The sequence below is a fragment of the Balearica regulorum genome, chromosome 3, assembly GCF_011004875.1.
Source record: "Balearica regulorum gibbericeps isolate bBalReg1 chromosome 3, bBalReg1.pri, whole genome shotgun sequence".
In the NCBI taxonomy this organism is placed as follows: domain Eukaryota; kingdom Metazoa; phylum Chordata; class Aves; order Gruiformes; family Gruidae; genus Balearica; species Balearica regulorum.
This window is the reverse complement of record NC_046186.1, coordinates 105955198-105968832: the sequence shown is the minus strand read 5'-3', so window position 1 is coordinate 105968832 and position 13635 is coordinate 105955198. Positions and strand designations below refer to the sequence as shown.

Genomic DNA, 13635 nt, shown 5'->3' with positions numbered 1-13635 from the left:
CTGCACTGGACGGTGACTGTCTATTGTTAATCAGCTGCTTTTCTGTTGGGAAGTGGCTGTGATTCTTCACCACCATGGTGAGATCGGCATTACTGATTCCCTCGGAGCAGAAATCTTTGGGGAGAGAGAGAGACTTGGCATCAGTTTTTTTCTGTCACATCTCTGAAGGCAACTTAAAGTTTTCTATGTATTGTGTCTAGGTGGAATCAGACAGTACCTAACCTCTCAGGTGGTGGTACAGAAATCAGAAAAAAAAAGTCAGAATGAGCAAAGGCTAGAAAGACTTTTTGGGTTCTTTATAGTTCCCCTGAGGCATTCTTTATTCATTGTAGCGTTCGGATGGTGTCTGGTAAGTTAATGATGGAGCCTACGCTGAGTGATGTGAATATGAAGACAGACAGGGAAAAGCTCTGCTACACTGGCTGAATTGTAGTGTGCAGACAGAGCGGCCTGGCAGTGGTTCCTTAAACATAACTGTTATTTAGTACCTCTGGGTATTCACGTAATCTTAACACTGCTTTAAAAGTTTTGTTCTTATTCAGTAGTCCTAGGGGGAGATTTCCAAAATGTGATCTGAGAGGGCCTAGTGCAAAGTGAAGCTCAGTGGGAGGACTCAGTTTTTTCTACCTCCTCTCCCCCTACCCAGTCTGAGATACTCGTCGTCTGGTAGGAGAGTGCCTCTCCCTGCAGGCGTTTTCTTGTAAACTTTAGATCCTTTAGCCACCATGAAATGCTTATTTCTTTTACATGCTTTTGGAAGTTTTGCTTTTACTTGTAAATGCTTTTGGAAATAACAGCTGCCGTTGTGATTACTAAAAGTTGAGTAAGTTTCCAATACAAATGGCAAAGCCATTCTCCACCAAATGCTAGAGAGTATAGTTGGTGTCTCTGGGGCTTGATGCTCCAATGTTGCACTGTATCTCTTCTGAATTTTGATAATCTGCGCAGACATCTGAGGGCAGAAGAAAGAAAAACAAAACAAAAAACCCCAACAAAAAAATCCACTCAAACCCATCACCACCAAAAACCCAAAACGCATGCATGAAGAAGCAAGAAGTCTCAACTAAGCTGTGTGTTGGACTCCCATGGTGGTTGTCTGAATGTGCAGCCTACATGTGTACTTCACTGTGTCACTTCTGGAGACTTAATCCGTTTGATGCCAGTAACAGTACCACCCTCCTTTCAATAGCCACCAAAGATTACTACCATTACCTTGGTGCCTGTAGCTTTTTCTCATGATGCTTTTAGTTCTTGCCATGTTTATCTTCCTTGTCTGTGTAAATGTGGAGGTGATTATGTACTGGAGTTGCAGTTAGCCTATCTGAATGTTATAGTGACATAGCTCTGATCAGGACTGTACTGGTGTTTGAAATGGGAGAGGGGATTTTTGTATGATTTGATTATTTTTAAAATATTATTATTACTTGTGCCTGTGAAGAAAATGTGAGAACGGACATAGCTGTGTAAAGTAGTAGAAATAATGCTTGTTTATGGATATGAATTCTTATTTTTTCCCTTCTCTGCAGTCTTAAAGAATATCCTCACTTACAATAAGGAGTTCCCCTTTGATGTTCAGCCTGTCCCACTCAGGTAAGAGAGAACTGGGTCACTTCATGTACAGATGTGTATCTGAAAGGGAGCATGGCCTGGGACCTGGTATATATCTGAAATGCTAGAATTTCTAGAGCCACCTACTTGCTGTACTGCTTTGGGTAAACTGGTTAATAAAAGAACTTTTGAATTCTGTTTGTCTAGGTACCACTAAAAATCAAGCCCATGCTTTTGGTAAAATCAGGACTTGGTACATCCCTACATCTCTCTGAAATTGCCGGTATTGTCTCTTGTTTTTAGACTGTGCTTTCTATTGGGCTGAGCTCCTGCAATCTCTGTCAGAGTCTATAGGTACAGGTAGTAGTTTATAAGAAGTATGAAATGACATTAAAGCACGTTGTCCCTGCTCTATACTCAGATGCTGAATTGTGAATTGAAAGCCAGATGATGATCTTTGGTCTCATTGTTCTTTCTCATGTTTTACAGGAAGATTTTAGCACCTGGAGAAGAGGAACACTTGGAGTTTGAGGAGGATGATGAGGAAGGAGGAGCTGGAGCAGGGTCTCCAGACTCTTTTCCTGCTAGAGTTCCAGGTAGGGGCACTAGCCTTGCCAAGCCAGCCTATGTAGCATGTATAAGTTCTGTCTCTGAGAAGCCCCTTTCTCCACCTGTGATTTGAAAAGTTTAGGTGAGGAGCAACAGGTTAATGTAAACTCTAATGCTGTATTGGAGAACCACAGAGGTGGCCAGTGGATTTCTTTTTTTTCTCAGCAAACGCTATCTTATTGCAAAACAATTGTGTGGATAACCTGTGAGGGTGATACCATCTACCTCAAATAATTAGCCTTTATTCCTATGTGAAGTTTCAAACGCATTCAAATGTAAATTGTGGCAATGTTTCTCCTACAAGGAGCATCACGTCCTGGTAGAGATGCTGTAAGTTGTTGCTAGTTATTTTTGTGTTGCATCATCTGGTGAGACAATGGCTTAGACTAAAGCCAAACTCTGAGAGGATGAAGAGGGGGTGGTTTTGGTTTTGATAGCTTAAGTCTGTGTGTGAAAGCACTTGTAGAACTAGTTATACCTACAGATTCTAGAGAAGGTCTTTCTGTAACTTCAGCTTTTGACAATTTATCGGGTAGAGGAGTAGGATGCTCCAAGAGAGGTTCTTCTGGTTCCTGGTTTCTTTGCAGAAAAAACCCAAATTTCTAGTTTCAGAGCAGATTGGCAAACTTTGTATTTTAGGAAGGAGAAAAATGTAGGGAAACTAGTACTAGAATTATGGTCAAAAGAGCTGGGGTGTTGCGTTACTTATGCCTGGAGAACACACATCTCTGTTCTTAGATTTGAGCCAATGCATGTTACTGGATATGATCCCTGCGGGCAATACTGATGTAGATATGCACAGTCTACTGTTGTTTATGTTAAGCTCACAAATAGGCTATAATATATTGTGATATTTTATTGCTGACATTGATCCTTGTCATTCACCATGATAAATCCATTTATGAAGATGTGTTCTGTCTCTCCAAAGTACAGTAGAGACACCTTGAATAGCTCTTTGGTGGTGAATCAATAAGGCCGTGACCATTACCGTAGTGCCAACAGTTACTTCTGTGCAATGTTAGAGCTGTACACATGTAGTGGACATAGAAGCTGTGTATGTGCTTAAGAAAGAATCAAGTTGATGATATATTGCGTTTACAGTTAAATGATTTTTGAAGTAGGGTAGGCAAATTGGAAAGAAGTTTGGGGCATATACTTTTACAGAATTATTCTTCAGTAAACCCATGCTTTTAAGAAGAGGTGAGAACAACTCCTAAACTTACTGGTATTTTACGTTGTCATCTACTTCATAAACTGCATATCTGACTTTCCTGAGTTTTTTTGCATTAAGGTGAACTTCCCCATAGCTACTATAAATAATCTGAACCCCTAAGGTGGTTTTGGTTTTGTACTACTTGAACACAGATCTTGTTTCCCCATTGAATGTAAATCAATGTGGTGTTCCTTACCTGATGGGAGGTTGGTCTGTTGCTCTTTCTCTGGGTGATGAGGTTTAAAAGCCGTTTGCAGCCTTCTGGGGTGAGCCTTATAAGTAAAGTGAACTTTCCATATTGAATTGATAGAACTGTGTTGCACTCTTTGCTTCTATATGCCTTTAATCCATAGTGCGTAACTGTATTGTCTAACTGATCATGGTCTTGTCTTCTACATGCATGGCTTCATCGTTATCACTTTGCACCATTCATCTAACCCAGGAGCCAATGAAGGTATGATAACCTTTTAGTATATACAGTTATTTCTTTGATCATATTCATGTAGCTACGATGGTCTTCATTCAGCTTTTCATTTGAACCCTCAAAATACAATCTTTGGTAACAATCATAGTAGTAGGCATCTATGTGTTGATCTTTATTTGCCTTCAGTACCAGAGAAAGGCAAGGTTGTATTTGGTGATGCACCTTACATAGCTCTCTAGAAGTCCTACTGTGCTAATAAAGACATTCTGACTCGCAGTGTAGCCAAAGGTAGGTGTAGCTAGATTTTCTTCACTGGAATACACATCTTATGGGAGATCTTACACAAAGACTACTTTATGTAGTTAGACTTCTGAGCTGAACTGACCAATAGCTTGCTGCCTCTAACAGCAAAGGTTTCCTGCTTTTCTCTTGGTTATATACTTCTTTATTCCAATGCTGTGCTGGCAAAGGATTCTTCTGTGAACCATTTCCATTTGTGAACACAGCAGGAGACTTGTTGCTTTTTCCCCCCTATCTCTGAATCGGGGTTGGGAACGGAGAGACTGAATGCTTGTGTCTTGGTGGCAGTGAGCTGTTGGGTTGGCTCACCTTTATGTATCTGAAATGCACTTATAGGAGGACACATATTTCATTTGTAGATGCTCCCTTCTCCCTCTGGCAATGATGCCCTGTGGTTGCGTCTGAAATGGCTGGCAGTTTTCTCATGGAAAGCCTCAGTGTGAGCCTGCTGAAGGCTAATGAGCCCAAGCCATGGTGGCAGACTGGCAGCGCAACACCTAGCCCTAGTAAAGTTACACCATAGAGAGGTTCCTGTCAGCTAATGGCTCCTATGTGAAATGACTACAGGGGCTTCAGCGAAAAACCTGGTTGGGTGCTTGTGGCTGGCATGAGACAGGTTACAGTCAGCTGCTTTAGTCCACTGCTGGCTTGGCTGTTCCTCCTGCTGAGGCAGAAAGGAAACTGTGGTCCTTGGAGACCATCTACTTACTGTTCTCTTACCTGCTGGAAGTGAGCTTAACTTTTCTGTTCATTACAACTTTGCAATTTCATACATTCTGGAAAGTATTTTTCAAGAACAGAATGATTTTTTTTAGGCCACTGTTTTTACAATACAATCTGATGCATCTTTCAGGTGATTTTTCTGTCAAGTATCCCATCACTTAGTGAGTGATGGATAGGAAAACGGAAAGTTACAGTTGCCCCTGGCTCTTGGGGGGGGCATGCTGCTTTTAGGAGACAACTGAAAGATGGCAAAACAGTTTTGTGCCAGTGAGAAGATGGGCTTGCTTCTGCCTTCATTTAGATTGAAATAAGGACTCTGTCTTTGAACATCTGTTCGAGAGAGACAGCAAGACTAGAGCGTGTATGCTGCTTTGCAGAAATGGATGCTCTCTAATAAGTTTGCTTTTTAACACTTCTCATACTATAGTCAGAAGCCTGTCCCATTACTTCAGAACGGTGGGTTGAATTCTGCTGTGCTATGTTGTGAAGTGTCTGCAGGTGCAGTACCTTGCAGGTCATGAGAGGCTGCTAGCAGCCATGACAGGAAATACAGAAGTGTACAGTATCATAGTTGTGAATTCAGGTCTTGCTGATGATCCTGAAAGGACTCAGTGTGGGAAAGTTCAAGAAATCTTGCTGAAGCTGTGCCTCTAGTTCTAAGAGCAGAATACATGGTCCTCTCTTAAAAAGCCAGTCTCTCTAATAGGACAAAAACTCCTTGGTTCTCCAGCTCCTCAAGCAGATCAAGAGGAAAAAAAAATATCGAGGAAAACCCATATTGGACTTGCCAAAGGAAACTATTGCTTTGTTTATATCTCAAGCCTTGGGATAACATTTTTTTAATTAGAAAACCAAAACTTTAAATCAAACTTGCTCATGAGTCTAAGCATTTCCTATCTTGGTGCTTATTCATCTAGTACTGGAGAGAGGCTTGAAGCCTGCCAGTTTTCACGAAAATCAGCATGAAGAAACCTACTCCATTGTTGATGACAATCTGATGGCTTTTAGTGAGTTTGAACAGTTTGGATTTCTTGCCAGCTGCGCTGTCTTCCTCAGCACTGTGAGGATTCATTTATGCTGACCACAATGTTTTGATGCTAAATGTTCTTGATGCAGAGCTGGGAACTCCTTTCTGAAGGCAGAATGGAACTTGAGGGGTGCAAACAGTATTTTTTTTTTTTTTTCTCCCCTTTGAGTAGAGGCCAGTAGAACTTTGATAACTGAGAATCTCTCTTCTGGTTCTCTTATGTCCAGTGGGATTTGCAACAATGCCATTTTCCTCCTTATTCTCCCAGTCTAAATGTTCAACATGAAGCCAAGTCATGTTCAATGGGGTGGGACTCCTGATGAAGTGTCTGAACTTCCTGTAAGTGCAGATTGAATCCAGTCTTCCAAATTTAATGCTTAAAAATTATATAAAGTGAGTTCCATGAATGAGTTATTCTGCATGAGAGCAAGAGAGAACACTTTAAACAAAGCTCTCCATTCTTATGGCATTAGGTTTTTATGAATTCGTTTGACTTGAGGCAGTCCCAGAGTTTTTGGTGTGGGCTTTGAAATCTGTCAAATGATATTGTGTGTCTGCACTCACAGACTGCCCGTAGTGCTGTTTACTACTGTGACATGAATCCTTGGGCTTTGCACCTCTTAAGGAGAACAGCATCTTCCATGAGAGATGATGGGATAAGCAAGGCTCTGCTGTAAGATGACACGAAGGGTTAATAATATGCTTTACTCTTTCCAGGTACTTTATTACCCAGATTGCCATCTGAACCCGGGATGACATTACTCACCATCAACATAGAGAAAATTGGTCTGAAAGATGCTGGGCAGTGCATTGATCCTTACATCACAGTCAGTGTGAAGGGTAATGATTTCTGTTCCTGGCTCCTCATTTCTAGTTTGGAGAGAGTGCGTTTTCCAAAAGCTCTATTGATTTTTCAACCTGCTGGGAAAAAAATATTTGTTGGTACTTGCATTTTGTATTGTAGACTTAAGGCTTCTGCTTTAAACAAGGGTGGAAAAATTCTGTATTTGAGAGATACTGGGAGGTGAGTCACTGCAGGGGACGTGCTTGTCTGTGTGCTCCGGGGTGCCTTCCCCATGCTGGGAGCTGAGTATCAGTGACTTGGCAGACTGTAATTCTCAATTCCAGCTTCTTCAGCTGACTCTTAAGTACAGATCTGTTTGGACGGCTTGTACTCTGCAGCACATACGGGTCTCCGGGCTTTCTGGAGATGGTGAACCACAGCCCGCTGACTCCATTCTTGCCCTGTCACTAAACTAATTTTTTAGTAAAACAAAGATCGTCTTACCAAGGCTTAAGGTTTAGATGAATGGGTATGAAGCAGGGAAGTAAAGCTTGCAAGTGAAATAAAATATGTTTTAGCCTTGGCAGTGAAATATTTTGGTCAAAGCCTGGTGGGGGCTAACAGCCTCCTGCTCTGAGAGCCTCCATGAATCTGGAAGAACCTCTGACAGTCTAGGATAGGCAACATGAGGATTTCTCACTGTTTCAGATGACAAAGTGGTTGATGTCTTTTGCTTGAGGCTGAAATTTTTGGTATTCAGACTCTTTCTAGTGGGAGCATCTGCCTCTTCCCCATTTTGCATTCCTTAGAAAGAAGCCCCTGTAGTCAGAATTCCTTACCTTTAACCTGCCCTGCTTGACTTCTGCTTATCTCTACAGTCTTTTGAGGTACATGATTTTTTTGTTTTGTTTATTGTATAACAATTTGTAGCTGAGCCAACAGCCTCTAGTTACTTCCAGTTGTGGTAGCGACCTCATATGTGTCCTCTATAGAAGTGCTATTGGATACCAAGCATAGGGATGAAATACTTCTTAGGTATGTGATCAGGTGCTTCCTCCACCAGAGAAGTTCTTTGGCAGAAGTGAGGGTCACAATTTTGAATGTCACTTGAATCCCAGTGACGTTCTTAAGTGTTACCTGCCAAAATATAGAGACAGAAAGCTTTATCTAATCCTGCTTCCTGTGGTGATTTTTTTCAACGGTAAAACCTTCTACTTCTCTCTGGATCTTTGAGGAGTTCCCTTGCTTGGGGTGGAAGCTGGAGCCTCTTGCCTTCCCCAGTTGATAAAACTGCCTTTTTGTGTTTTCAGTCTTGGAAATGTGCATTATTTCTTTTTTTAATGGTGTTGCCTTAGGTTTGCAGCATTATTTTTAGATTGTGTAACTATTCTTCGAGCTCCATTTCTCTAGTCACTTGTGGATCTTTCTTTGCCTCTAGTATGTTGGAAAGCTGAGGGATGGGTGACTTCATTGGTGGGGCTAGCTGGATGGATGTGGGTTTAATCAACTTGAATTCTTTCAAGCTGAGTTTCTCTTGGCCAGCAGGAAAATACCAGCCCTAACAGGGTTCTAACATTGGATCCTGGAACTTATCAGAACTTGTAAAGCAAACATTTGTTGTTCCTTGCCACTGAAGTGTTTGTCTTAACTTATTATGTATTGTTAAAAGTGCTGCTTGTCTTCAGAGCTCACTCTCATTTCCTTTCTGGAGCTAAGGAAGACTGTATATTGCTAGGCCTAGTAGCTGTTTTCCTTTGTTCTATACCAGGCTGCTCTTCTGCAGGTTTGGGGAGGGTTTGTTCCTGGTGCAACATCGGTGGTCCCAGCCTGCTTCCTGGATGAAGTGCATCAGTGGTGCTCCAGGGCCCCAGCCTGTACCCGAGGCACAATGCATGTGCTCTGTACTTGTAATCTTGGCCACGTCATTAGCAACTTTGCCTCACCTGAGGGAAGGGGATCACTAATGAGAGGAGAAAGAGTAAGAGGACAAACGTACTCATGTAAACAGCGGAGGCTTAGTGAGAAGCGGTATCGTCTGTGGTGGGTGTGCCTGAGCAGCGCAACCAGTGGCTGGTGCTGAGAGCTGGAGTCCAACCCATGGCCCCACCGTGCCTCTCTCTGTGGGAAAACCAAGAGGAATAATGCACGTGGAGTCTAGGCAGCAGAGCAGGACACATACAGCTCGTATAAGCCATGCCAGCTGTGCCCTGCAGACCCTTTGCGTATCCCATTCTGCCAGTTCAGCTAAAGGGCTGAAGCCCTGCTGGAGTCCCACTTGCAGAAGGAATGGAATCCTTTGCTGGCAGCAGAAACAAATATGCTCTTAAAAATAGAGAGAGGGCTAATTCCAAATTTTCATCTTAAATGTTGTCAGAACTTCATGCTGCAATCAAAAAGAAAATTCTCTGACGCTGAAGGGGGCACGATTGCCCCTTTTTTAAGTTTAGGGGAAAATTGCAGGTGTGCATTAACTTTTTGTGGCAGTAGTAGGGGTGAATCATAAATCTCTTAGAGCAGGACCTTAAAGTCTGAGAAGCTACAGCCATTCTCATGCTGTTTCTTTCCTGCAGATTTGAATGGGATAGATCTGACTCCTGTGCAAGATACTCCTGTGGCTTTGAGGAAGGAGGACACGTATGTCCATTTTAATGTGGACATCGAGATTCAGAAACATGTTGAAAAACTAACAAAAGGTATGTAGTATCAGAGACCTGGAACAGGGCCCAGGAGCTTTGAAAGTGTAGACACTAGGCTGCTCCTGATGTAATAAACAGGCCGTGCCTGAGCTGCTGCTGCAGGGCTCAAGATCCAGACAAGGATAAAAATAGACCTTTGCATCCTGTCTCTTTCAAATCAGTCATTGTGATGACTTGCAGACAAGGGCGGAATGAAAAGAGATAAAAATGCAGCAGTCTGCTCTGCTATGCAGGTATTGAGCTGCTTTATGACCTTCTTAGTCATTGGACAAACTGTTACCTGGATAGGAGTGAAGAATACAAGCTCTTGTGAGTGTGGTGAGCATTGTAAGAACATGGTATAGCTTTTGAGTAAACAACACAAGTGTTGGAGATAATTCCCTTTAATGTATGTAGACCATCTGGATGGCAGATGAGTTTTCAGATAACTATTGGCCGTAATTGCTAACTTTTCTATTAAACCATTTTCCACTCTAGGTGCAGCTATTTTCTTTGAATTCAAACACTACAAACCTAAGAAGAGGTTTACTAGCACCAAGTGCTTTGCTTTCATGGAGATGGATGAAATTAAACCTGGGGCAATTGTTATAGAACTGTAAGTGACTTGCAATTATAGATACCAATGACAGAGGAAATGAACTAGACTTCAGTTACAATGTGTGGCTTGTTGCATCAGGAGGGGTTTCTTGTACTCATTAGATTGACTTCTGTAAAGAATATTCTATTTTTAATAAAGAAGGGATGATAAAATGCTTCTTTTTAATAAAGAAGGGACAATAAAAGGCAAATAAAATGGCTAGAGACCCTTCTCAAAACCCAGACTATTTCCAAGTAAAATGGTGGTGTTTATAACTAAATTTTGTGTGAAGTTAACAAATTCTGTATGGGAGATTTTAATTTTGACCTTAGCTTGAGTGTCAGATCACCTATATTTAAAAAAAAATAAAAATCAACTCACACAATCTTTTGGTACAGATCTTCTGTAAAGGAAATCTGATTTGAGACATTGAATTTTATGAGCATTTCAAAGCATTGTTGGGTGGTTGTATTTTCCCCGTTGTAAGTACACCTAGAAATAGATTAGCCAGTTATGCTGCAGTGGTTATGATGTGCTTCCTACCCTTAATGTGTGGCTGAAGGTTTTTGAGGGTTTTCTTTCAGGAAGAGGGTGAACCTTGGAATTCTGGGCGTTTCTAGGAAGAGTGCTTAGTCTGTGCTAGCTGAAATACTTCTGAAGTACTGAGTAACTGATACTGCACCTCCTACAATCCAGAGTATCGGATTGGGAATTCTCCTTACAAAAACCTTACATTCATTTAAAAATTGAAATCTTTGTTTTGTTAAAATAATAATCTAGAGAAAATATCAGTTTGGGTTTCTTTCTATAAATCTAGTCATCATTGTTGCTTCCAGTAAGTCTTGTCAAATGTATTTAACAGATTACTGTAATAAGATCTGTACAGGACAAGCTTTCTAGTATGCTTTGATCTTCCTACGCAGCCATTAGCACTTGGATTAACTTATTTTCTTGTGGTTACAGGTACAAAAAACCCACTGACTTTAAAAGGAAGAAATTGCAGCTGTTGACCAAGAAACCACTTTACCTTCACCTCCATCAAACGTTGCACAAGGAATGACCCTAGTTGTGAGACTTCTGTGAACTGAACCACAAGTCATGGTAGCTGTGTGTAGTAGCCTTAGCCTTCGAGGGGCAGGAAAACGACTGTATTCATGCCAGTAGGTCAGACGGGACCATCGCACTCTGCACAGCACTACTTCAGGGTCAGAGGCAAGCCTACCATTCAAGTGCAAGATTTTTCCAGTACCTTCCAGATACAGGTTTTGTTTGGGTTTTTTTTTTTTTTTTTCCTGAGAGCCCTGAAATACGTTGACTGCTTCTCCTAATTTTGCTCTTCATCACTTTTTTTTATCTTAACTGTTGTTATCCTTTTGCCTCAAACTCCACCCAAGGATGGAGGCTGCCCCTTTGCCAAACCTGTAGCAATAAAGATGTGGCAGGCCTACTAACTGTTTACACTTGCTGTGCTATTGTAGTTCCTCTCATCTGCATTTTGGAGTTCTCTGTAGTGGGGTGGGTGGCAGAAGACCAGGAGAAAGACGAGGTGGGGTGGGAAGGAGCTTGAGGTGCTGCAAGTGATTTGAAGTGAGAGAGAGGAGGAGGAGGATGGGTGAAGCGGGGTGGCCACAGAAGAGGTCCTCAGCCAGCTGTTCTGCTTTGGTCAGGCCAGGAGGAGGACAACTGCAGATGAGAATGCTGAACTATGATTTTTAACAGCCTTGCCTGATCCACTCGTACTGAGTTTTGGATACAATTACACATTACAATCCTTTAAATCACCCGTTACTCCCCAGCAGAGCTAATTTTTTCTGTATCTTGTCACAGAGTGATTTGCGAAGGTGGGTCGGGGATGGAGAGAGGCTTCATCCTCGTGGCGGTGGGTGTATCACCATTTCGGTGACAGCAGGACAAGGCCCCTCAGCGTTCAATTTTCCAGAGCTTTTGGCAAAGTAGATCTGGCTAGCAGGTTGACCCACCTTTTACATGAAACTGCTGTTCTTATGGAAACTGATTGTGTGCAGTTTTCTGCATATTTTGTGCAAGTCTGGAAACTTACTCTAAAAATTACCTTTTTATGTAAGTAGATAGGATTATCATTTATTTTCTATATTTTTTGATTTGGTGTGTAATAAGCTGCAGGACATTGGCTTATTATGACACACTTGCATTCACCTTTTGACCTAATAAAGGGACAGAAGTAGAACCCAGTCAAATCTTTCCTATATTTGCGTGGATATTTAATACAATACTTTAAGGTTTGATATACTTCTTGCATATCTAACTAGTGCCTAAATAATCTGCTATGCTAACAAAAGACCCAACCCCCCAAATAGTGTCAAATATTAGGTTTATTTTAAACAGTCTGGATGTGGATGTATCCCCAATTCCTCTTTTCTGTTGTGTAACCCCAAGATGTTACGTTATGTTTTAATGGAAGGGTTGTTACTTTTCCTCATGATGTTTGTCTGTTTGCAGGTGGTTTTTTTTTTTTTTGCTTTACCATATTGATTAGGGTAAAAAAAGCTCTTTTTTGAATGTCCTAATCTTCCTGCCTTCCCTCTGTTCTGGCATAACAAGAGATGACATCGTTTAGGTGTTGTGACAGAAGTCAGCAACACTTCCTGGAGGGAAGAGGGGGGGAAGCGCAATTGAATTTTCGTGGTTATGGGTCTTTACCCCAGTGGTGTTACATCTGATACATTGAATTTCAAGCCCTGAAAAGAGATCCCTACAAGTTATGGAAATACCTCTGCATGCTGTATTCTGGATACCAGACAGAAGGAGGACATCACATACATTCTGAGAAAATACATAAAAATAATCCTTTGAACTCTGCAAAAGGATGGAGCAAAGCATCAGTCTGTGGCTGCAAACAACTCTGAGCTTGGTCAGTAGCTGTGTTACCTGCCAGCGGTCCCTGGCTGGCTCGGGTGCCTTTCTGACCACCGGAGCAGCTGCGTAGCACTGAGTGTTGCTGTCAGTCAGTCCTGTGCCCCCTGTGCCAGGCAGCACCCTCACTGCCCTCCTGGGGCTCCCAGAGGATCATTCCCTCAGCTTTACCCTGTTAAGGCTGGGGGGGGGGGGGCAGGGGGTGAGGTGGCAAGGGAGGAGGTGCAAAGCAGCACAAAGCTGGCTGTAGGGGAAGGAAAGAGCCTGAACTCAGACAAACCTGACTTTCAAATGCGAATGTTCATCAGTGTGTGTCATCAGCCACTAGCAAATCAAATGCTATCACTTGAATTATGAACCCATTGTGTCAGCTGCTTGTCTCTTCTCCAGCTTGTAGATGTCTATATTAACTCCAGTTATATGAAATGTCAACTTTGAAGTATTTTTGTTAAATACACAAGTAGAGCTTTGTATTTAACTGTTGTGAATTAATGTCTGTAGAGTGTGAAATACCATTTTTAAAGTTGCTTCTATCCTTTGCAGGGTTTTTTTGTGAACTTTCACGGAAAGGACTACTATTCCCCACAACACAAGCTCTTGTATTATTTTATGCTTTAGTGATGTTCTATCTTGTCTTTCATCTAAAAAAATCTAAAGCTTAATACTTGTACTGTAAGAATGTAACACCTAGATGCCACGTTTCATGGCTGCTTGTATTCTGGCAGTAAAGCTGTAATGGCCTTTCAGTAGGGGTTTTTTTTTATTATTCCTAGTTGTTTTCTCTTCCCTTTTTCTCTCCTCCCTAAGGCCTGCTTTTGTGCAGAGCGCTTTTGAAAAACCTT

General features: G+C 41.8%; 1 protein-coding gene across 3 annotated transcripts in view; it reads left to right on the top strand.

The window, feature by feature from the left end:
* Positions 1 to 13539, top strand: part of AIDA (axin interactor, dorsalization associated) — a 30419-nt gene extending 16880 nt beyond the window's left edge. For 2 of the 3 annotated variants that reach the window (XM_075749327.1, XM_075749329.1), the window contains exons 5-11: positions 1527 to 1590; positions 2038 to 2144; positions 3813 to 3824; positions 6562 to 6684; positions 9199 to 9321; positions 9802 to 9919; positions 10865 to 13539. In XM_075749327.1, coding sequence (XP_075605442.1) covers positions 1527 to 1590; positions 2038 to 2144; positions 3813 to 3824; positions 6562 to 6684; positions 9199 to 9321; positions 9802 to 9919; positions 10865 to 10961 — 644 coding nt within the window. In that variant the 3' untranslated portion in view covers positions 10962 to 13539. The remainder of the gene's footprint in view (positions 1 to 1526; positions 1591 to 2037; positions 2145 to 3812; positions 3825 to 6561; positions 6685 to 9198; positions 9322 to 9801; positions 9920 to 10864) is intronic. The other variant, XM_075749328.1, reaches the window with a different exon arrangement.
* Positions 13540 to 13635: the final 96 nt, after the last annotated feature.